The 25,804-nt window shown below is 38.3% G+C and overlaps 1 protein-coding gene across 7 annotated transcripts in view; it reads right to left on the bottom strand.

Moving 5' to 3' along the window:
* The window catches only part of LOC138187694 (venom dipeptidyl peptidase 4), a 301,114-nt gene that overhangs the window by 209,575 nt on the left and 65,735 nt on the right, over positions 1-25,804 (bottom strand). For all 7 annotated transcript variants that reach the window (XR_011175244.1, XM_069128730.1, XM_069128733.1 and 4 more), the window contains 2 exons: positions 3,947-4,041; positions 3,336-3,410 (listed from right to left, as the gene is read on the bottom strand). Coding sequence is in view for 6 of the 7 variants with exons in the window: in XM_069128730.1 (XP_068984831.1) it covers positions 3,336-3,410; positions 3,947-4,041 (170 nt within the window). In the remaining variant the exon portion in view is untranslated. The remainder of the gene's footprint in view (positions 1-3,335; positions 3,411-3,946; positions 4,042-25,804) is intronic.

Below are 25,804 nucleotides of genomic sequence, written 5' to 3'. Positions count from 1 at the left end.
AAAACACTATTACATAATTACAAAAATACTCATGAATTCATAAACATTCATCGTTGTTCGATTTCTTCCATTATTTCGTATTTTACATTTTACGTGTTAGCGTTTTATATTCGACTAACGTTCTCGTCTAACACTCAACTGGCTAAGTAAACCACGTACGCTACTGATAAAGCGCACGTTCCACAGAAACGCATAAAATTAGAGAAAACAAAAGGACTGTTCTTCCGAGAGAAATACTGTGAGAACCAGATAAGTGGAGAGAGGTGTAACTGCGAGACAGGGCTGAAGGGTAGAAGAGATTTGGGATACAGTGGCCTATAATGTATGCAATTGGGCCGAGGTAGAGTGTAGGATGGTACCTACCTCCTGTTGGTCGATTATGCGTGGTGCTGAATGGCGAGAGGAGACGAGGAAGCCAGAACCATCGTCCGCCTGCGTAGGCGCTATGCATGTCAGGCATTATATGGTATTTGGTGTGTATCTGTTCCACGCACACCGTGCTTTGGCATTCTGCGCTAGGAATTACAGTGGAACACGTGTCCCAACAACATTCTGCGTATGGTCGCATTCGTCATCGATGATCACTTTGCTATTTGCGTCGAGTGGCACACACGGCGTCTTAACGGAATCTAATAGGACCAGTGGCAACCAGAGATAACTTCGAGTTTTCGATAATTCACGTGTACAAGAATTGAATTGATCGGTTTCAATTTTTACGAACTTTTGCCATTTTCACCTCAGAGATGTACGACCGGAATATATGTTTTGTTTTTCCTTTACAAATAATGGTTGACGACGAATGAAACGAAAAAATTCGAAATTTTAAATCGATCTTGCATCTCGTGTCGTCGTCGAGCATCGCGGGTAGGAAAGAAAAAATCGAAACGTTGGTCGAGAGGTCTGGTCGTAAGCTAACCTTAACCCAAACTGGAGTTGGACCCAATTTTGGCACAGTCGATTTTGAAAAGTAAGTTGCACGAGTAAAGTAACAGAAGGAAGTTCATGCTGCATCGACAAGTCGATTCAAAAATATTCGAGGGTCGTAATTTCTGACACATTCTCCGGTTTATTAGCGGCGAACTAGGCCACACACGATGCGTTCGATACGGGCTAAAAGTCTACTCGCTATATCTGGTGATACGCGCGGCAAACTTTCCCAGCCTCGATATAACTTGGAAACTTGATAATCCTCGTTCGCGCGGAAACATCGAAAAATTGGCTTGCTTTCGGCTACCAGAAAAGTCGCGCTAGAAATAACGCCATAGAAATTGTTCCAAATAACATCCGGAAAGCGGATCAGAATTAAATAAATATACTGTTTCTCGGAAGTACCCGGACAACGTATTTTTCGCCAACATTTATCTTCTACAAATCGGCTAAAATATGCGAATATTCAACGGCACACTACGGATTTCTATAGATTTACAATAAAAATTTCAAAGTACAAAAAACACAGAAAATCCACGTAATGCGGAAAAATCTAAATAATATTCCAATGTTCCATTTCCTTGGTTATATTAATAAAATTTGAGAATCGCATAGAAATCCACCGTGTACTTAACAGCGAGAAGAAATTTCGTTTAGTCGTTGAATTCGAACGAATTAAAAAAAGTATCATTTTCATTGTAAATTTCCGCCGTACCTTTTATTTGCTTTACGTTTTATTTCCATTTCTTTTTGTTATGTCCCTGTTTCAATAGTGTAAATCGAGCTGATCGCGTTGATATGCAACGCGTCAAATCGCGCAATTATTTTGCAATAACGAGATACGTAATTGAGTTTGCGAAGCAAGCAAACCGACAGGTGTTAGCGGAAAAACGGTATCGAAACCTCAAAATGAAATTCGGTGTTTTTCCACGGCCAAACCGGTGAATTTCAAATAATCCGGAGGTCCAACCGTTTTCACGGTAACCAAGGCCGAAAAAAAAGCACGGATCCTATTCTCGTCGCCGCGTCGGCTTTCGATTCATTTAAATGCAAATGTAAACTTCAAGGGTGATAAAACAACTGTCCCGCGTTATAGTGCAGCAAGGAGGCCCTTTTATTTTCCCTTGTAAACCGGCTCGAATACGATCGCTATACACCGGAAGCAGTCACCAGGAAATGGAGAACCGTAACAACGAGTCCATAATGGCCATTATCTTGTTACACATTCAGATCGAAACGTACGCCAACGTCTACAGTCTGATCGATGCGCTAAACTTGCTAAGAAACGAAGTTGCCGATGTAATGCGCCAAATGAAATTCCCGTGTTGCAACAGTGAACGAAGTTCCTCGAAGAATGAAAACTATAGGTCAGCGGTTAAAAGAACAAGTCATAACTCAAAAATAAGAGAAAGAGCTGGCTTTTCTCCGTAAATCTTGCTACAGTAATAAGTTGACTCATGAATAAGTTGATTCGCATTTCGTGAAATAAATATAATAAAAGAATGGCAATTATACTTGTACAAGGGTTAAAGAAACTCACGTTTGAAAAATTGGGAAGAAAGGTTATTTCTTTATGTCGATGTAAATCTTGGTAAAATAGCAAGATTGAAGAAATTTTACTTGATTACGATAATGAGAACTGCAAGTGGACAAATTTTCTCGAGACCACGAGAATTAAAATATACAAGTTAATTTGATATTAAATTGACAATACCGATGAGTCGATGTTTTATCGTGAATTCTGACTTTTTGAATAGAACGGTAAAATTTTGTTCGAGCGTAAGTTATACAATTTGGATAAGTAGTTTGGAAGAAAATGGCTCGTGAAGTTTGGCATATTTACATACATCCAAAACTCGGTTGTGGGTCGCCTTAATAAAGGAGATTCGAAAAATGGAATCGCCTAGCTCGGCTTAACGAAGAAAAACTTCTGAAAATGAATCCTCAATTCCCTCGGACGAAAGAAAACTTGAAAAACGGAATTCTTGGTTCCACTAGAATCAGTGGAAAAGTTTGAAGCCGGAACTCGAATTAAATTCATCGAACTCATCGCGAGAGGATCGTTCATCTTCATCGCCGAGAGTTTGCTTAATTTTCTTCTTTTTACTTCTTGTTTGCATTCAAGTTTTCTTCGAGCTACTTTTACTATTTTTTTCAGGTATGTTAGAAACGATTTTGCAATTCGCCTATCGTTGGTCCACTTTTGTCCGCCGATGTAAATGACTAGCAGGTGCGAGTATTGATCGAAACCTATCAAACGAGATAATTTCGTCGGTCAGTCTGTTCGAAATTTATTCGCAGTTCCGGCCCATCCGCGGCATCATAACGGCGAAATTTTCATTTCTGCCAGCTCCTGGCGCCGATAAAGACCGAATTCTAGTTCAATGTGCCGCGTAAATGTAGCTTACCTTCTGGTAGTCGAGGGCCAGCAGAAGGTATTTTCGGTCGGCTGAGAGTTGATGATCGAAACTCGATATCAGCGCCTGAAAATTGAACGTAGACCACAATAAATATTAATCCCACGACATTATATTTCTAGAGAATTTTTTGCGAAATTTATTGCAATGTCACATAGAATTTCGTTAATCCTCTTCATAAAAATAAAATTTACATAGTCGAACGACGTAATTTTATTAACAGATTCGCTATCCAATTCTATTTTTTACGTACAATATTTCTGCATAAACAAATCATGTGTAAATCATATTGCAGATATATTGTACGCGATAATTGCCCCAGATTTGTGTTTTTTCTCTTTTTTTTTTTTTTTTTAATCAAACATGTCACTTATATGAACTACATATGTTCGTTTAATCCGCAGCTTGAAATTGGACCTAAATTAATCTTAAAACGTCACGTATACGATAATACAATCGACGTTATCAATCGATATCATTCAAATTCTACATATGTACAAATAAATATCGAATAGGAAGAAGTGGATTATTTTTTTTGACAGGTAGAGATATTTCCTGTTGACATTGGACAAAAGAATAGAAGAGAAACACGTTATACTCACGTTATTACTCGAGTCTAAGATTTTCCTCGGCTTCCTCGATGTGACATTATAGATCAGAAGATTTCCAGCTTCATCGCGATACAGTATCTCGTTTCCTGCGACAGAAATGGTCACGTGTATTTCTGTTGCCATCTCCGCTGAGAGACACGCGAGCTTTTGTTGCGAGGAGAAAAAAAAAGAGGAATTGCCTCGATAAAATGAAATTACTTTGATATTGCCCTCGATGGGATCGCCACTGATTGAAGAAGCAACGCTTCCGACAAAATATCGAATTACCTGTTCTAACTCGTTCCAACAAAGGATCCCTTTATTCGTTTAATTAGCTAGTACACAACGAATATTTGAATGAATTAAACAAGCGTTTAAACTGCCATTTAATCGCACAAACGTCAAGATCTCTTTATATTATAATATAACATAGAAAATGTTCACTTCAACACCTCAAATTCTTCGCCTAGACCGTACGAAAAGATATATCATTTATTTAACATATCTGTTCTAAACATTTTGTAATTCCTATATATATATATATATATATATATATATATATATATATATATATTCGTAAAACGATGGCTAATTCAAACGAACATAATTCAAACGACATATATATATATATATATATATATGTCGGGTTAACATTAGAATTTAGAGCGCGTAACGATTCTTCGTTTGAATTAGCCATCGTTTTACGAAGCAGAGATTACATTTACATGTATATACAAGACTTTTACAAAGTATAATGAATATCGAGTTTAACGAATAATAAGTTTGACGAATAATAAGTTTAACGAATAATGAGTTTAATGAACGCTGTTAACAATGTTCTTGGGTTCAAACGAATCCACGGTCAACGAGATAACTCCTTACTATGCGAAGAATAATTTTAAGCACAAAATACGACTGCTGAGACGCTCAGTATAAACTGCTCGATGTCACTCTCCAAGGCGATCGCACGAATCATAAACTGATGGAAATTTTCCTCGCTGTACGATTGCATTTTTTCTTTTTTTTTTTTTTTTTTTTTTTGTTATATACTCGTTGGAAGCATCGAGAAAGTCCCAATCGCCGTTGCTAAGCAGTTTCTGCCTGGAGTTTGATTATTAATACAACGTGTATCCCATTATACTGACACCTCCGAGGTACAATCCCATGTGGCCAGGCCCGTTCTTGAGGCCGTATGCCGCCACAAGCACATTTCTAGGGAGAACCATACAACCACTCCACACCTCCGTCAGGCAAAACGTCCATCCCGTGACCGTGGCTACGTTCGGCGATCAGTTGTTACCTCGAGCCCAATCTCGCTATCACAAATCTCAAAAAATTACTATTCTATCTAGGCTAAAGCATTAGAGGACTTTCCCAAAATTGCAAAGGGAAGGCTCCGGTTTTCCTTTCATTTCCGACATATATATGTGCTTGCTTTCAAACTTTCAGATTGGTGAACAGATGAAACTCAATGCAATCACGATAATCGTTTCTCGTTAACAGTGTTGTGATAATAAAATTGCAAACTGTTGCGTACAGCGCACGCAATATATTCGCCAAGAATTTCTACCATTTCAAATACTTTCGTAAACCATTATATAATCGTGAATTGGTTATCGCGTTCTAAAATTCTTGCGAACAATTTCCACCATATTCGTTGCGTATATACTTTAGATCGTTGTCCACTCACAACTATTGGACTGGAAACTAAGTGATTGCGGATTTCGTCATTAGATGGTACTGACAAAATCCGCAATCACTTAGTTGCCAACCCAATACAATATTCCGATTAATATACAACAATACTACGATATAGTCGATTAATCATTGAAAGATGCGTATGAGTCCTATCTTCGAATGAAATATCTTCGTTGATGCGGCGTACCCACAGAATCTGGACGGCCATTTAAAAGGGGACCGGAAGTTGGACAGGCGGCGCTATCATCAATCTTTTCTCGATCGCACCGCTATCAATCCTCGGTTTAACCCTATTAATACACCTAATCCCTGCCTCGAGTTTCTAATTAACCCGAATTGACGAAGTTTTGCCCCATCGTAACGAAAATCAAACCGCAATAATCCGTGGCCCTCCTTTAACCATTAACCACATCTATTCCCAATTACTCCGGATTAACAAGGTTTCACCATGGGCAGCGCACCTGTAACCGATATCCGGTTTCCACGGGCCCGATATATCGAGAGGCCAATATAAACGTCAAGCCAGTAGCCCAAACGCCTGAGGATATTTCTGCTGGTGTTCCCTTACCGTGTCATTGCGTGCTGTATCATCGCGTGAAACTATGAACGTGAAACGTACGAGATTTTAAAATATCCTGTCCGGCAGATCAACAACGTCGTACGATAGCATAATACGCCCAGAGACGATGAACGAAAGAAGATTGGCTTCAAAGTAGAAACGATGAAATAGCGATGACGATTCTCAACAAATTCCAGGCATTCGCGTATTGAATTTTTATATGCGAACGAATGTGAATTATAAAATTCCTAGCGCGAGGCTTAAGATTTAGATGAAAAGTAGGATAAACTTGTGTTTCGGTAATGTGTGATAGAGTAAAAAATGCATGGTCCCAGGTACAACGAAGATTGTATTGAATTGGTCACAAAAATATCCTGCGTGTTTCACGCTTTATTTTTAAAATAGAATTTGATGAAATTTTGTAGGCAGAGAAAGAAGGGTTCTTGTACTTTTTGCTAGCGTGTAACGAAGCGATGTACGTTCCTTCTTTTCTTTTTTTTTTTTGTTTTTTAACTATCGTCATGTTTATTGTATTCGATGATCTTTTTTTATGTTTAAATCATATAAAATCGATCAAAGGTACCCAGTTGCCCACACATTTTGCAAGTAATCTTTTATCTATCTATTTTGTTTTATTCACAATGTAATAAATCTATATTCGTGTATGCGTCATCCGCTATACAATACAGAATTATTTTTATTTCCATTTGTAGATATCAAATTATAATTGATTACACAGTGTATAAATGTTTATCCACGTATTTTTCCATATCGATAAAAGATATGACTTGTATACGGAAAAATGTTTCACATTTGAAAATCAATTTTAATTGACTGAAATAATGTATCTGTTTAACGCCTAACAGTAACTCCGTTTAAACGAGATATTACAAAGGAAGCGTTTGTAAAGAGAAACCAAACTAATAAAACATTTCACGAAACCTGATATATATAATTCAATCTTTTAAAGACGAAAATAAAATAAGGAAGAAGAGCCTTTGTTCGGGGAGCTCTACTCCTCCATCAGCATCAATCTTCTTTATTTCCGACGTAATAACATTTTAAAGACTGTATACAAAAACATCGTTCGAAACGAAGCAGACGATTAGAACTCGGTGGCGGGTCGAAGCATTGGAATCTGTTTAAAAATGAAACTCCAAACAGGAACGGTAAAAAAGTCTTTTAAAATATGAAAACCAAAATAGAAACAATGGAAGCTATTTAAAAATGAAAACCGAAATAGAAACAATGGAAACTATTTAAAAATGAAAATCGAAATGGAAACAATGGAAGTTGTTTAAAAATGAAAATCGAAACCTGAAAGCAGTGAAACGTTTGTAAAAATTCAAGTAGACGCGTTAAGATCTATTTAAAAGTGAAGATCGAACCATTGAAATCTATTGAAAAGCTAAGATCGAAGTGGAATAAGCTGAATGAAAGCTGCCCCATCTCTAAAAACACCAAGTATACGTCTGTATGGCCGACTCCATAGGGGGTTATACTACTGTCACTTATGACGTCTAACCTGACGGAACAGTAAACCAGCCATTCTACTCAAATGGAACTTGCATGTAGTTCGATCCTATACTTTTGTTAGTATTTTTTATTACTCGATCGGGAACTTTTTAACGAAGAGAAATACATATACATGACGATAAAGAATGAACATTTACGAGGCTACCAATCCGGGAACTCGATGATTACCATTGTTATTGGGTTGTTGTCGTCGTGCTAGCACGTGTAATAAAGCGCGAGATACTTTACGTGGCAACGCGTGAAACGCGATTTTTATTGTTAAATATCTCGTAAACTATGCACGGCCATGCAAACGACCTGACATCGGTCCAACATCTCTCGTTTTTATATACGCGCAGCAAATTTTATCGCGATCAACGTCGTACTTACATACGTGTTGCTTTATCTAAATTCGCATTTCTCTGCTTCGAATCATATCATTTTTTAGCACCCACTATATACGGAATACTTGCAATTAATCTTGCAAATTTTCCAAATTCCGTGGTATTTCGAATAATTAGCGAATTTTCATTTTTCTATTGGAAATATTACTTTTGGGAAAGTATACGAATTATACGAAGCATGTGGAAGTATATAAAGTCGTTCTAAGTTCCGTTACGTTGCAAATGATATTCTGTGTATGTGATTAATATCGAACTCTTCAAACAAATCATTTATTTCCGTACATTTATTTATCGCGAGAAACTGACACGAAGGGGCAAAAATAAATTCCAAGGAAATCCTCGAGAATGTTGTACCGATCGATCCATCTCTCGTTACTTTGTAGCTTACGGAATTATTCGATGTCTTTGGAGTAGCTCAACAGATGCTTAGGGCAAAATTTAATTAGCGATATTTCTTTGTCAAATGAAATGCGCGTTGATTTCATATAAATCATAATTTCGTAACAAAAACTCTCAGAAAATGCTTGCCAAAATTCTTCGCAAATTCCCAATTCTCTGACATTTGGAACTATCGGTGAAGCGGACTATCAGAGGAGCCAGGTTCACACGTGAACGACCTCGTTTGGCTGATTTCCATAGAAATCCCACGTAGATCGCTTTAGATTTCACAGGCTGATGAGTCTATCAACTCTCACGCATGCATTATTGCAAGACGGCATTCCCAAATATTCCAGCAACGCGCCACGGCCAAAGGAACATACCGGGATGCACAGAAGGCCATCGCGCGTTCCTCGTGCACAGTTGCCTGTGAAATCCTCGTCGATGTGGGATTTGCCGAGGATAATGTCGCAGCCTTGACTCGTTCAGCCTGACACGTTGTTTTCTCCGCAATTTCTTACCAGACAATGACACCGGCACCATCCTCCGTTTGATTATTTCTTCCTTGCACCTATTCAGATATTTCCACCGACAGGAAAAAAGAAAGCTGACTGCACACCTGACCTATATCCACGGTTTTTTCAAATTAATTCCAGCGGAAGATGCTGAATGCCCGAGTCATTAACTGGAGATAATTGCGGATTTGTTCTGGACAACGTTGTACGTACAATAATTAAAAAATGTTGTATTCTTTTAATCGTATAACGCGCTACGTGCCAATGAATGCCGTAGTATAGAGTTTGAGAGGAATTTGCATTGAATAATTACTAACTGCTTTGAGAGGTGATTGCCACGAAAAACAATGTGGTGGATGCCAATGAGCGACAGATATGCTTAAACACTAAATGTGAACATTAAATTGGAACTAATTTTAGAACAAGTCTTAACCGAGAACGTTATGGAGTAGTAGACTTTCTCTTTTAGATCTTGTGCAAATTTTCTTCAGAAATCAAAGCTATTTTCTATTTGTATGGAACGAGAACGAGATTGAAACAAAACATTCCAAGTAATAATTTGTAATAAATTCTAACGTAAATAATAATAATAAATTCTATTGTTCTAATCGTTGTATTAATTTGATATTCGGTGAGTGATTTGACCAGGAAATATTCTACTCCGCGTATGATTTATTTATATGTTTTGCACGATCTTTCGATTTTTCATAATTCTTGGATAAACGGATTCTCTCGAGTTCCACGCCAGATTATTCAAAGCGCTCGGTCTACGTTAAATTCTGAATTTAGACGAAGAACGAACATACCATTCCGGTAAAATTTGATCGTAAACGGTGAAGTACGAGACATTTAAAATTGTTTACCCTGGTACGCTTAAAAACCGACATTACTTTCTCGCTAACCGTAAATAGGATTTACAGAAGCTATAGGATGAGGGTTGTAAGACATAGTGGCACAAAGAGGCCAAGAATGAATTTCCATGCAGCCAGAAGGGGTGAGACTATACTTTAGCCTGGCTGAACCGGTTAATAGGCAATGGTGCAATTTATCCTGCTCGTCACTCTCTGGTAGCTACGAGCTGGCAAGTTACTTTGAGGTATAGGAGGAAGTCTACAGACTCGTGCAAGCTCCAACGCGACACATTAACTGTTATTATCGTGATTTAAATAATTCGTCGTATATCCTGCAGGGATGTAGATCAGTCGTGGTGTATCCCGAATTTTTCAATTTAAATTCCTATACGTTAAGATATCGAAATTTTCTGCTGATATTAGACGATAAAGTGAACTGATGTAGGATAAGCGAAAGATGCAAATACAAACTGAGAACGAAGAAATCGAAACATTCGTTGAATGGCTGACAAGGAAGATGGTGTCTTTCGTCAATTTAGTTCGTCTCGAAACATGTTGTTAATAAAATAAATGAAAAGTAAGCGACGGGTATTTTTTTTCATCGATGGAAAAACAACAGTTTGAAGGGACGAAACCCTTGAAAAATAAAAGTGTCAGATTTCGTTGTTTCGGTTATATAAACGCAGCCTTTGCGGATCGAATAGTTGGAAAAGGTTGCATCACAATGGAAAATAACAAACACAATCTCTTAACTTTGTCGTAGGTATCGAAACGAAATTTAAGCTGAGAAATATAGAAACAATATGTATATATATGCTATAACTATAAATATGTATAGAAATAACTATCATCACATTCATACGAGAAAATATAATTTCTGGCGGTGTGAGTCATTTGAATTTCTATTTTACAGACAAAAGCGATGTTTGCAGATCGTTGTATTTTTATTTTTCGTTGTTTCGTCTATCTGTAAAACGGTATATTTGGTGATTTTCTATTATAAAGTTAAGTGCCAGTTCACCTCCATAAAATTGTTCGATAAAATCGAGTAAATTGTGTATTTTATTTTTGTTTTTAAATTGTTCAATAAAATCGAGTAAATTGTGTATTTTATTTTTCACTGGGGTTACCCTTTTTCATTGTGTTTTTATTTCACATTGTGACGCAACTTTTCCCAACGATTTCATTCAAAAAGATTACGTTTATATAACAGAAACAATGAAATCCACACCTGATACCATTATTTTCAGACCATTTTTTTCAGCCCCTTAAAATGTTTTTTCGTCGATAAAAAAGAAAATACGTACCGTTTATTTCTTAGTCCGCTGCAACATATCTCGAAACGAACGAAATCGACGACGAAAAACTGGGGATACGTTCCTTGCGGAAGGCAACGAGTTTCCTTCCTTAAATGTAACACATACTATGACATCTAAATTCGAGCGAAGAACAATCATGAAAAATATCTCAAATTTTAAATTTTGAAATAAAATTCAAAGAATATAACTTGAAAGGGAAGCTTGATCCTTCGAAAAGTGACAAAATATCACTGACTCTCTTCTCTTAAATACAATCCACATTCCTACATTTGCACGCAATACAAATTGAAAAATCAAAGAAATTTCATATGAAATTCCGAAACCTAAAGTATCTAAATTCCGGAACGAACATGGAAATACGAGAAGCTTGATCCTCCTACGAATAACGAAGATCCAGCAACCTTCTCTCGTTTTCGCTACAATTGAAGAATTGGCAAACTGTTTGAAGAAAAGAAACCTAATTTGGGAAAGAAAAAGACAGCGATGAAAGCTACGAGCTAAACATTCGACAATGTCTCGGGCATGAGATTTTGGAAAATTTTTTATTGGCTGTTGTCTTTGCGCCCCGAAATGAAACGACCGTTCCACTTAACTGTGCAACCAAATATTCGCGAAATACAAAGTGTTATTAATTTTCCTTCGTTACGCGAGCCGACCGTTTATTTTTCGTTCGCCTTTTTGCTCCTTTCTGTACCTCTCGATATCGAGCTATCAATTTCGAGAGAAAATGGAACAGGCAATTTTTCACGCCATCACGTTACTACCATGCAGCGTCGATTTCCCTAACGAATCGCTCGGAAAAAATTGACAAACCGGATGGAACGCGAGGCCAGCCCGCCTGTCTCCAAGAGAGACAAGTGTCGTAAATGAGCGCGCACTGTTAAAATTTCATCCCCAATCTTCTACGTGCGCGGGAAAGGATAAGCGAGAAGGAAAGAACAAAAAAATGAACAACGAGGAAGAAATAATAAAGTGGACGTGCGGGCTACCATATACGCAAGCATGTTATTAATATTGAAATGGAATTTGCGAATTTTGGCCCCTCGAGGATTGTGGAATTACAGCGGTGTGGCCCGGCGAGCCAACGACATAATTTCCTTCGACTGATGTTCTCTGAAAAATGTCCCATTTCCTGTTCAAATTCCCTTTACACGTCGTATCCTACACACATCATTGTACCGGGTGTATTACAAGTATTACAATATTTAGCCTTTGCTCGTACGATTTTCTCAAGCGTAATAAAACGTTTGAAGAATGTTATTTCGGGCTTGTGAAACTATTATCTTGTCCACCTAATAGTTTAGGTGTAGTAGTTGTAGTTAATAGCGTAGGATATACAAACAGATGAATCAATTAATTATTATAACGAACGTCCACGTTCCTTCCGCTCTTGAAATATTCATCGATAATATGAAATCGATTTGCTTAAAAAAAAAAAAAAAAAAGGTTATGAGCAGCAGAGGAAGATAGAAGTGGACCGAGTGTAATTACGCGCGGTGCCATTTATAAAACGATCTGCGTGTAATCGATCGAAGAAATATAGGAAGATCGGAACCGAGGTAAATTAAAGTGTCGAAGAGGGACGTGAATCGATGCCCGGAAACCGATGTAAATTTTTATCTTCGCGCACATTTTTTCCATTATTTCCCATCCGTTGTCTGCCGGCCGATAGCTTTTTGAGAACCGACAGAATCAATTTCATTGCAACCCGCAAATGGTGCGTCGCCCGTGGTATTATATAGTTGAAACGAAATCAATCGTTACTTAGGAGTCACCAGATACTTTATCGATTTACTTTCTCAGACATTTTCCGATACGTAAGCTACCATAATCCAACAGACTATGTACCTATACCCGAACAACGTGATCGATTCGTAGTAACGATATATAAATTTTGCCAATAAACGCAAATTGACGACGCTTTGTTTTATTGTTAAATTGTTTATTGTTAAAAAAACCAACCAATAATATATTATTCATTTTCTTCGTTATTATCAAGCATTAATTACTATTACTATTTATTTCTTCCACCGTAATCAGATTTCTGCTTTCGACCTGCAACTCTTTAATTCATCCTCGATCGTTCAATCGAATTTCAAACGAATCTGATATGAAAAAATTATACAAGGCTCGACAGACGATCGTTTCTTCTAAAATTCCTACCAATAACTTTCGCAATCTGCTGCTTGGTAATTTTAATCGATCGACGTCGTTATCTCCGTATCGGTTTGGCTCAACTCGAACCGTTCTGTTCAAGCTGGCAGCTGTTCCGATAATTACAAACACGGATATGCTTGAACGTATCTAACCAATTCCACGAGTTCGTTATATTTCTTCCATGGAGCAGGCCACGTTATATCCGTGCGAACCAACTCGATTAATGTGCGACGATGACGGAATGATATGCATAGAGGAAGCCGACTAACAGAGAGAAATAAAGGCACAGAGAGAGGACAAGAGGCGTCCGTCGAATTGGCGAGTAGCGTTGGCTGCTACGAGCGTTGATCACGCAAATTAGAAGCTAACGCGACTATCGGTATGTCAGCGTTTTTTGAACGGCGTTCCCTATCTATTATGCCGCGCACGGCTTCGTTAAAATCGAGGCTACAGACGATCCTCGAAAAAGCGCGGCTGTCGCACACCGTGCTATCCCTACGTACAGCTTCGCCCCGAGAAAAAAAGAAGGTCGCTGCCTCTTTGTCGTTTACCGCGGAATCGAGCTCCTCTGCGTTTTGATGTTCATTTCATTGTTTAATATCAGCCGGAAATTTTGGTATTTTCGTACGCGAACGTTTAAATTAGATATACGTCCACTGAACTTGAATATGAATATTGCAAGCACAATTTGTGGGAATTATTATATCGTAGATTTTTCTTGTTTTTTTTTTTTTTTTTTTGGAAGATAAGTAACAGCGCGTGGGATACAAAAATTATCCCTTGGCCAGGACTCGAATACAAATATTACAAGTATTACAATTGTATTTAGCGTTTATTATGTCGTAGATTTCTTTCAAAGATAGGTAAAAAAAATATCGTTTATTATATGGTAAATTTTGTTGAGAAATAAAGCAGCAACGTGTGCGATACAGAAATCATGCAGAATTTCGATCAAATATTGAAAGTACGTTGCACGATTCTTGGAAATAGCGTTTGTTGTACTGTAGGTTTTTTTTTTTAAAACAAGTAACAACGTGTGTAATCGTTAATTACGTTTAATTTAATCCAGCAATTCGAATGGTCAATTATTCGCTATGTTAACAAGCCAAGGTGTTTAATGAGATCGTTTATAACGCTAATTGCGCGTTAAAAACTACCGTTCCTGTCGTATACTAATTTTTTACCGTACATTTTCCAATAAATATCTCGTAACTTTTATATACGCTTTGCTTCGAAATTTTGCTATTATAATGTTACAGCTGATCGTATCTACGATAGTCGTATTACATAGCAAACGAAACTTTGGACAGTTTCGCATAATGTATCCGTAAAGCTTTGCCATACCACTGTATGTTGAATAATTTACCACGAAAGCAGTTGGGAAACATGCAAAGCCGATCAGCAAAAGAGTCTGAATGCAAAGCATTTTGCATTTCAGTGTCCATTGGAACGCGTGTACTGGCGAATGCGCGCTGATTTTCACGAAGCTGCGTTTATTTAATTTGCCTGGTGCGCGTTTAACGCGCCGTTTCTCGAGTCGACACGATCCCAGCACAACTGGAAACGGAGCTTAGCAAGCGAGAAAACGCGGCAGACGAGCGCGTCCAGCTCACGGCCAGGCCGTTTAAACGGAACGACGCCGTTTACAAAGAGGAACGAGCAGCCAGTTGTTGCTGCGTGTGCATGCTTTTATAAGAAGCTCGGAACGAGCCGCTGTAAACCGAAGAAAACGCTTAGGGTAACGTTCCTGATAACACACCAGAGATTCAGGCAACTGAGACGTTTCGGTGAAAGCGGCCCCGAGCGTGAAAAATGACGCGGCTGTTCGAGCCCCGAGAGATGAAAGCGCGATATCGCGAGTAACGCAATTGTTATTTTTCAAAGTTTCAGAAACTTGTCTTTTTACGAACGCAGCAACATCGAAGTGTCCGTTGTTTCGGGCAATTTAAAACATTCGAACTTAAATGGTGGATTTTCTTGTCGGGAAGATAATAAAAGTTTGAAAGAGGATGAAAATTTAAATGGTCGAGGAGCAGTTTTATCAAGGTTTAAGAAGTCGAAGGGACGAAAAATCGAAACGCCAAGGCATGAAAAAGTTAAAAGCTCCAGAAGGTCGAAGAAAAGCTGGCAAGCTGCAAGGTAAAAAGAGAAGAAAAAAGAACAAGAAACCTTTCCGCATAGAAATACGGATACGTGATATTTCAGTTCGAAAGCTCTGTACGCGCTCGATATTTCTTAATGCAGCGAAACGATGAAACGCACGGTCCTCCGTGCGAGCAAGAACTCTCGCATGATTGATAACAAGATCATCGAGATTTCACTTCACGGCTTTAACCTCAAAACATACGGACCCTCGTGAAACAAAGCTGAAAAGGTACACGACATTTAAGTGGAGAAACCCTCCTCTCTGTCAATATTTCCTGATACAGCAGAACGATGAAATGCCCGCTACTATAGCAGAACTCGCAACCCTAATAACAATCCCATCAAAATTTCGCTCCACGCCCGCAACCCCTAATTGTGTCGCCGCGTAAACAAGCGAACAAGCCAAACCCGTACGAAAGCTCGTTTTCTACAAATGGAACTCCCTTGTATCCGGTCGTTACTCGTACATCATCATCCACAAAGCGTACCGTATAAACGAGGTCCAGTGGCAACCTAACGCCAACCGAGGGGAGATTCTCTTAGAGGGTTAACAGAGAGACGAGGGGGGTGGGGCCAAGGTCGCAACGACAAAAAGAAAACTAAGAATGAAAAAGTTATCGACGGGTAGAGCCGCCCTATGGGACCTGTTACCGAAAGATAACGACGATCCTCGCGGAACCGTCCATCGTCGTTTCATATGACGCGCTGCTTCTCGCCATTAACATCTGCACGAATAGCGAGCCAACCATGACATCTCTCCCGTGAGATTTCCTCGTGTATATCACGGACCTACCGTGTTTATGGAACAGGTGAAATTAGAAAAGTTGCGTGGCAGGTTCTACGAAAATACGAGAAATTGTCGAATTCGATTTAAAGGGAAAATTGTACTCTCGATGTTGTTGATCGCAACTTTAATCCTGTTGGGAATTAGTCGAACATAGGTGCGCTTAAGAAATGTAAAAAGTCAATCTTTTGTTAAGAACGAAGGTTTTATTAAAAGCAAACTTTATTAATCTCGATGATTTATCTTATTGTCGGACATGGAAACCTTTTGTGATTTCACTCGTGTCGAAGATTCGGACTCGCAGCGTGTGTGAGCAAGAGAACGTGTCCTGGAAATCATGGATGCAACTCGATTCTTAAATTAAATCTTCTCGCGAACGAATCTCCCACGTAGTTCCGTTATTTTCGCTCTTAGAGTCTTGATAATCTGACTCGCGTCAGAATTTCACGCTCACGGCGTATATACTCACGAGCTCCGAAAGAGGAGCCGAAATAATAATAGACGCGGCGCGATTTTCTCCAAAATTCTCAAATTATTTTCAGCCTTAGAATTTTTCATAATCTTACCCATACCAAATCCGCAGAGCTAAGAGACAACAATTGGCAAATAAATTAAGTAAAATGAGCTGCTGGAACCTTGTTGTAGTTGTTGTTTATTTGTATCTCAGGATCTCGGGCTATTAGAAAGGAAGTTATTCGCTACATATATCGTATGTTCACGTATGTACACAGAGTCCGACCGAGCTGCACGTAAAGGCGGGCCACGACACGATTCCTCGTGGAAAAATAGGAACGAAAATAGGGAAGAAAATTGTTTCACTGCCGGTTTAGTTTTCGAGGAAATCGAGTTAGTTTGAAAATTTATCAAATATACTTGAACGTGACTGTCCCATTCTGACGATTTCAGACTGGGCAGAGCTAAATAATCAACGGGAGGTTATTCCACGTGTGAAAATAAGTCGAAAACGTAGAATAACGTTTCTCCGTGTAAGGCTTCGTTTCCAAGAAGATAGAGTTTGAACGTGTCTAGTTAAAAATCCGCCTGGTGCACGCGTATGATAAATTCACCCTACATTTTCGACTTAATTTCCCACGTAGAATAACTTCCTGTCGATCATCCTAGCTATCTTAACTCTTTTCTCTTCTTTCCATTTGTTATATCGAATTCGCTCAAATCTTCCACCCATGTTCCACATATTTTTCTTCTTCTGACCTACTTAGATCCTTCGTACACTTATACATCGAATACGGTATTTTCAAGCGAACGTTGTTCCACCGTCTAAATCCAAGGAATATGTTATTTAAAAAAAAACATAAGAGAAAAGAAAAAACTCGTAAGATTTAGACTCACGGTATACGAGATCGCGAACTGTAAAACAACACCGCGGCCTCGAAATAATGGACGCACCATGGGTTTACGTGCGCCCGTTAAAACCACCGGCTCGATCGTATTTATGTATTCTGGGCTCGATCCCACGAAAACGCTTATTAATTCCGGAAATAACGGAAGGGGGTGAATAAATTTTTCGACCCCGCCGATGGCGGGGGGGGGGGTAGGGAGGAATGTAGACGAGGGTTTCTAGGCACGATGAAGGGAGAGCATGGTCAGAAAGATTTATCTCGTTGGCGTTAGGAAAACGGTTTTGATGGATCGTTCGGGTTTCTTGACTTTTTTCCCTTTGGTCTTTTGGGAGTTGATTGCGTGTGAAGAGGAATGGCGATTGCGAAGAGCCGGCGAAAGTGCTGAAGTTGAAATGGTCTTCAAGTTGAGATGTAGTTGCGGCGGGGTAGAGTAATAAGAGAAAATCAAAGAATGTGGAAAAATACGATTCTTAGAATTCCAGGAAAAGTTAAAGTAACGATAATATAACACGTAGTATAACAATTACGATATGTATTACAAGATACGTGAGATTAACATATCATGAATACACCGAGAAAAATTTGGAAGAAAAATTTAAAAGGAAAACCTAACCCCCCGTCAACACCAAATGCTCCTCCAATTATGGAGAACAGAGAAAGAATGTGTTTTTCTTCGATCGTGTCGACTGTTGCTGGTAAAAATTAAATTCTTCTGATCTCTTCGCGAGGAAGATATAACGTGCTGTAGTTAGAAATATTTTCTGACGAAAACGAATCTGTTTACCATTTGTTTTGCCATTAATAGGCCCTCTATCAGCACCAAATGCTCCTCCAATTATAGAGAACAACGAAAGAATGTGTTTTTCTTCGATCGTGTCGACTGTTGCTGGTAAAAATTAAATTCTTCTGATCTCTTCGCGAGGAAGATATAACGTGCTGTAGTTAGAAATATTTTCTGACGAAAACGAATCTGTTTACCATTTGTTTTGCCATTAATAGGCCCTCTATCAGCACCAAATGCTCCTCGAATTATAGAGAACAACGAAAGAATGTGTTTTTCTTCGATCGTGTCGACTGTTGCTGGTAGAAATTCAATTCTTCTGATCTCTTCGCGAGGAAGATATAACGTGCTGTAGTTAGAAATATTTTCTGACGAAAACGAATCTGTTTACCATTTGTTTTGCCATTAATAGGCCCTCTATCAGCACCAAATGCTCCTCCAATTATGAAGAATAGCGAAAGAATGTGCTTTTCTTCGATCGTGTCGACTGTTGCTGGTAGAAATTCAATTCTTCCGATCTCTTCGCGACGAAGATATAACGCGCTAGAAAGTTAGAAATATTTTCTAACGAGATGCGTTTCTTCCACTCGCTAAATATTGCAACAAGAACTTCATTTCGAATATTCTACCTATTTTAGCCTATTACCAATACAATCCAGTGTCGTTGTAACGCCAATAAAGTTACAAAAGTTGCATTTTATACAACACAGACCACAATAGCTTTCTACGAATGTTCAAATACTTTCGTCAGCTACCGTATATCCTAGCTCCGCAATAAAGATCCTCTTCTTCTCAATCAAGAGATTAAACTACAACTAAATAACATCGTTCGAGAGGATAAAGCATCAGCGATTTATTGTGCCACGGCTGAGGAAGCTATCCGAGGAATCAAACGGAAGTGCAACTAACAATAAGAAGTTGAAGAAATAATCTATCGTGCGGTCGGATCGTAAGCGACTTCCGGCGGTCCTTCAAAGGGAATCCGGCGGAGGAAAATCTGTTCTCCAGCGTTTCGCTGAAAGCTTCGCGGACAATTTGTCGGTTCCAAAGGCTCGTTAAGGATATCGAGTCTACACGAGATTAGACTCGAGAACATTTTATTGGCCGTCGGCTGAAAACGGATTCCTCGAACGTTTCTCGCGGTATCTGAGATATTAAAGATTAAGGTGATTTAATGGGCTTTTTCAGGGGAGACTGAAGGAATTTCACGTGTCGGCAATTACCCTCGATAAAAATCGTTATCGCTATCTTCGCCACTTCTAGCGACCCTTAAAATTCTTCGTAATAGTCGCGATGATAAAGTGGCGTCGTAATTGGCCGGCTTTGAGTTTCAATCCGAGAGAAAACGTCCCATTTGCGGCTCGTAAACGTCGATCCGTTCCAAATAGGCTTTTGTGCATCTGAATTTCAAACTTTACACGCTAAATCTGTTCGTTTCAAACGAAACTTTAATTTATTATTTTGATATGTATGAATTTTGGTATGTTATAATTGCTTCGAGAAAAGATATTTTTTCTATTATTGTTTAATATTCAATTACAAAATAGTGAATCGTAAATTGACTTTCTGTTATTAATATTAAAGCGAGTAATCAGTATGGCTTCTAAATGAATCTAAATCGTGTTGAAAGCAAGCGAAACGGTGGAATGAGACGCGGAAAATCTTCTTCGACGGCAACAAATTTATTCGACGTTACAGTTTATTCGTTTTTATTTTAGCTAAGAGAGAATTACGTTTGAATAAAATATCTCGTTCATTTCGTCGCGTATACAAAGGTATTCTCGTGTCTGATGAGAATAATTGGCAAACGTACGATGCTTTTATACCAACAAAATGGACGAATATTTAGAAAAGAAAAGTAGAAAAAAGGAATGAAAATTGTATTATAACGTGTATTACATGTTTATGTGTACAATAAAATAAAGAAGACGGGGGCAAAGCACGGGAGAATACCATCGTATTTTCCAGCATTTCCGCAATATGAGATGAAAATACCGGCTGTACGTTTCACATAGCGAAACCTAACACTCGTTAAAAATTATCCGAAAAATTATCGGCTATCGCGTTACGAATTTGCTGGTCTCTGGCCGCGCATGAAATACATTTCGATTTCTGGTTGTCGATTTTCTATTATCCGGTCCGATTAATTAGCAAAATGTTCACAGTCGATCGTCCTAATAATTATATCGTCGACAATATGCTATTCCATGTAATTCAGCATTCGATTTCTAACGCGGTTCATATTATTGTCCGTGCAGATTGATTTTAATCAGCTTATACGCTGCGTTTCATCAAATTTGTAAAACGTCGTTACGTAAGATCCATAAAATAAGAAATTTGTCGATATTGGATTTGTAAAAAAAGATATTACAAAGACACGAGAACGTTTAGAACCTTGTTCAAGCTTTCTGCATATTTTTACGTACATTGTACTTGCGCCTGATTTTTAGAAATTTATTGTAAATTTGCGAATATAACGAAAACGATTATTATTTCAACTATTGTACAATTCAACCGAAATATAACGTAAACTATATGTAACCATCGTTCGTCGCTATAAACTCAACTAAACTATCAATTATTCATCATATTTTATAATATTTCTTATTATTGCGAACTTCTTTTCTATACGTAGTCGAATCCGTACCAAACCGAAGAATTTTTCGATTGGATTTAAATTCTCCTGTTTCATCATTAATTCAGCTTATTTCTAGCAATCTATTACACCGTGAAACGCATCGCGGACAATCCTTTTGCCCTTTTGTCCGCTAAATTAAATGAATCCATTTTATTACACGTTCGATTCCGTCGATGAAGGAATTTTCAATTATCGTTGGCACGTCATTTCGTTTCTCATCGGCTCATTTACAAATGCCCTTGCGCCCCGATTCTTCCACTGCACTTTTTATCGACCTGTGAAAACCTCGATTTGCACCGGACAAAAATAATGGCCAGCTCGTGGTTGCTTTGGCCGTTCTTCGAGCCAGACATTTGGATTTTTTTTACAGGCTAAATGCGATAGATAGAAAACACGTTCGATGAACGACGCTGTTAATCGGAATCTCGCGGTTACAGAAATTCACTTTGCTAATTGTATTTTTGATAAATTATTAAACTCTTAATTAACTACTATGGGAAATTTTGAACTTCAAACTTTCACCATAGTGAGATGTTTAAACAGTGGCTTTTCGAGGTTTCGATTCTGCATTTGCACTTGACATTTGCAAAATCGAAAAACGCTCGTTTATTGGGAAAACCCAATATCAAAATACTGTGAGAAATGTCCCAAAATTTGACATCAAATGTCAAATGTCTTTCAAACAAATCTGCGTTGCATCATCTACTAACTCTATCGTTTATTTCAAATTAATAATAACAATATTTGTTATTTCGCTTTACATTTCATGAACAAATACCTACCTTACAGCCCAATATTTTCCATATAAATATATCGTATTTCATGCATACGCGATAATCGTATAATCGTTCTGCGAAGCAATGAGCATAATTAGAAAAACAAGGGACATTTTTAGACATTTTTATACATTTAGACGCATACTGTGAAAACTTCCTTCGTCTCGATGGTTTTCGAGCGGAGTTGCGATTTAGCGATCGATTCGCAACGCTGCGACTTGCGGCAACCACAAACGCGGCGATAATTGACTGAAAAATCTTTCTTCGTCGAGAATCCCTAGATCAAAGCGAACAAAACTAACTGTAGCTGTTCACATCGAAAGAACGAAGTTGCTAGGTGTAAAGCGTGGTTTCTGATTCGCCGAGCAAGCTCGATGCGATACTCGTTAAGTTCTTCGTCCGTTTCTACTGACTGGCGACTAGCGATGGCACTAAGCGCGGTAGAATCTTCTTTGTACAAACTAACAGAGACACAAAGTCGTTCGGATAATGGAATTTTCGAATAATAGAACGATCACTTTTCTCATATGCAGCTTCATTTATTCAGATGCGAATTAAAATTAATTGACAGTTTCTTGAAATGTTTATAGATTTCGTATCTTTTTGCTGCTAAGTCACGTATAGTTCTTTCGACATAACTAACTGCATAGAATTACATTCGAATGAGAATGTAATAACAGCATTACATCTAATAAATCTCGATAAATCAACGCTAAATCTCACGACGTAATCAATCTATACAACTCTAAATCTTATATATATGTCGGAGATGAAAGGACATCGGGGCCTTTCTTTTGGGAATGTTCGGGAAGATCCCCAATACGTTAAGTCAGACTTTTATTATAAATACACTTAAATAATAAAACTGAGAAATAATTGTAATGTTCTAATCCGAGTATGGGTGCCCGAGGTTTATGACAGTGGGCTTGGGCTCGAAGTGACATAATGGGTCACTGCACGTAGCCACGGTTACGTAAACTTGAGGGTTGGATAATAAAATAAAATAACTGAGTCGTAACACAACTATTGATTTTGTTTTAATTAATTCTTTAACTTTAATTAACTTTAATTAACTTTAATTAACTTTATTATGGATTCAGCAATCACAATGGAATGCACACTGAATTAACATAAATCACAATTCACTTCAACCACGTTATGTAAAACTTGTTACACTGATACGTTAAGTACGCGACTGTTATAAGGGTAGAGACCGGTAAAGATATGTTGACTATTCTAAGGATACAGAATAAGCGAAGCTTTACCGACGATACTGTGTCTGAGGAAAGCTAGGGGTGGGTGTGTCTAAGGACACGGGACTATCGGATTTGTTGATGACAATTTTGGTTAGGAAAGCGAGGGCAGTAGACACCGTCTCCGATTGGATAATAAGACGGTTGGTGGACCAGGAAGGGTTTTAGCCGCCCTCGTGAGAAAGTTGCTAACGGGACATACCAGACGTGAGGAAAACTAACTTTCCGTGTTAACCCGTAGTAAACAATAAACGTAAAAGGAAACCTAAGACAAGAGATACTCGCTTGGTCCGAAGGACCTTAACTATGAAAATTCCAAGACCCCTCGTGGGTACTTAAGACTATCGAGGGTACACGCCAAGGATGTGCAGACATCTGGACGCCATCCTGCCCGCGGTGTGTGGCCTGGTCTCTGATGTGAATTAACGTTACATGTACCTGACAGAGGTATGCAGTAATTATATAGCTCTCCTTAAAAACAAAGATTGACCCGAGCGGTACGCAGAGGAGTATATAAGGGCAGTCCCACTTGGACTGCGATTCAGTTCATTCAGATAAGTTCTACTTGTACGTTGAGTCACACCAGCATCGTATATTACATCGCATTCGTCATCCCGTTGACCGTGGATTCGTTATCGAACCTAAAATCATTGTCGTCGACATCTTGATTGTACGACCGCCGCTACTACTTGTTAACTCCTGTAATAATCACGTTTGTACCAATAAAGATCAGTTAGAATACATAACAACGATGGCCAATTCGAGTGAAGATTCGTCAACCGCTCAAAATTCCAATGTAAACCCGACATATATATTATATTGTAGGATTTGTTTATTTATCGATAGATCTATTTACAATGAATTAAACAGAAAACGATGGTTATTGAACGTGAACTAAATACAGTAATGTGCTATAACTCAGACAACTAAATAGCTAATTCACAACTGTCGTCACTACGGTTCCAACGCTTTCTTTCACGCGGACCATTCTCCTCGACAACGCTGACAACACTTTGATTTCTCAACTAACTACTTCTTTTTTATTTAATTCTTTTCATTCACAATTTGGACATTTGGTAGAATTTTTTAACTGTTTGATTATCATGTGGGTGGCTACCCCCAGCGGGATACCATCTTCGTGTTTGTTAGGTTGTGTCCTTTGTGAGGTCTGCTGGGTGTTCCCTTTTCAGTCTTCTTTCCATATTTGAGGTGTTGATCGTTTGCACAGCTAGCCGGTTATCTAACTACTGATGTTAATTCGTCTTTCTTCCTTAAGCATCCCTTTGTCTTTTCTCATAGCCCCACCAAGTACGTGTTCCGCAACGATCCGCGGCCATGGTCACGAAGACCTTTTTTTCCGCGTAACTATTCGACCGAAGGGTCAACGACACATTGATGGGCCTCTGAGTCCATTGAAGTTTCCAGACCCTTTTGGCCTATCGGCACTTAGGCTTTCTCACAACATTGTTTATGGTCCACCCGATATTTCTTAGACAATCTGTTCACGATACTACAATATATCAAAAACTAATTTTCAACGCGGCATTAACGGCTCCTTGGGGATTTTTATTGGTCGAGTAAATATATTAAAGACATAAGAGGAATAATGGGGAAATAAAAGAAAAGGAGATTATATGTATCTTTGAATAAGCTAGAAATCTTCTATTAATTTGATTCATTAATTTTATTAATTTACAATATATTAAAATAAGGTATAAATCTTCCGAGAAAGCTATCTTTAGAAAATTAGAAACAGCTATTATCGGAAGACTAAAGAAAAAAACTGTCAAGTACCGTGGAAGAAGAAATGAACGAGTGTACAATGACCTTATGATCAGAATTCACTCGATCGACTAAAGAAAACAATAAATTGTATGTGAACGCCAGTAAAATATGTACATGTTTATTGTGTATGTATAATATTACATGTTGTGTACAGATAAGTAGAATATATAGAATATATAGAATATATAGTAGTATATTCGCATAACGGATGTTCGGATGAAAAGGGAGGTTCTGCTGTACGTCGCAAGTAGATTTGCGTCTAAATGTAACATTTCGATTATCTTACGCGTATTTAAAAAAAAATAAACTGAGCTCTTAATTAACAGATTAAAAGCAGAATGAAAGAGAATAGACGAGGCGGGGACCAAACCAGATGAAACAGAATGTTCGCAAATAGTTTTTAAAAAGAATGTTCTATATCGATATTTGCAATACATCGTTTCTTGCTTTTCAGGGTTCGAGTACTGCTTTTACAAAATTCCATTTTTTCAAATACTAAAATAGCGACAAGTATTCTTGGTGAAAGAGATATAACGATATAATGAGATCAAGACAGAAATGTACAAACATTTAGTGTTAATGTAGAAAATCTTGTGGAACGCGCGCTTTGTAAATGCACAGAATAAAACATATTCTCTAACGAACAACAATTCAATACCATAAACTGAAACTTTGCTATCGGTACTTTGTCCTGCATTTGCCAGTACAACACGCAGTCGTTCGATCGTTCGATGCCATCGCTACTCGCGACTGAACTCCGACTGACATCAACCTGGAAACTTTTGTCCTCGACTTCTTACCGAAATATATGCGAGAACAAAAAATGTGAAAGTCTAACATAGGAACAAGAGAAAAGAGAAATTGGATTTGATGCCATCGTCGCGTGACGCGTGACGCGCGTGACAACAACTATACGTATGTGCTCCTTTTCATCGGATTTGTTGCTCGACT

The sequence above is a fragment of the Bombus flavifrons genome, chromosome 15 (genome assembly GCF_040668555.2).
Source record: "Bombus flavifrons isolate JBK064 chromosome 15, iyBomFlav1_principal, whole genome shotgun sequence".
In the NCBI taxonomy this organism is placed as follows: domain Eukaryota; kingdom Metazoa; phylum Arthropoda; class Insecta; order Hymenoptera; family Apidae; genus Bombus; species Bombus flavifrons.
The sequence above is the reverse complement of the archived record's forward strand: the minus strand, read 5'-3'. Positions and strand labels throughout refer to the sequence as shown.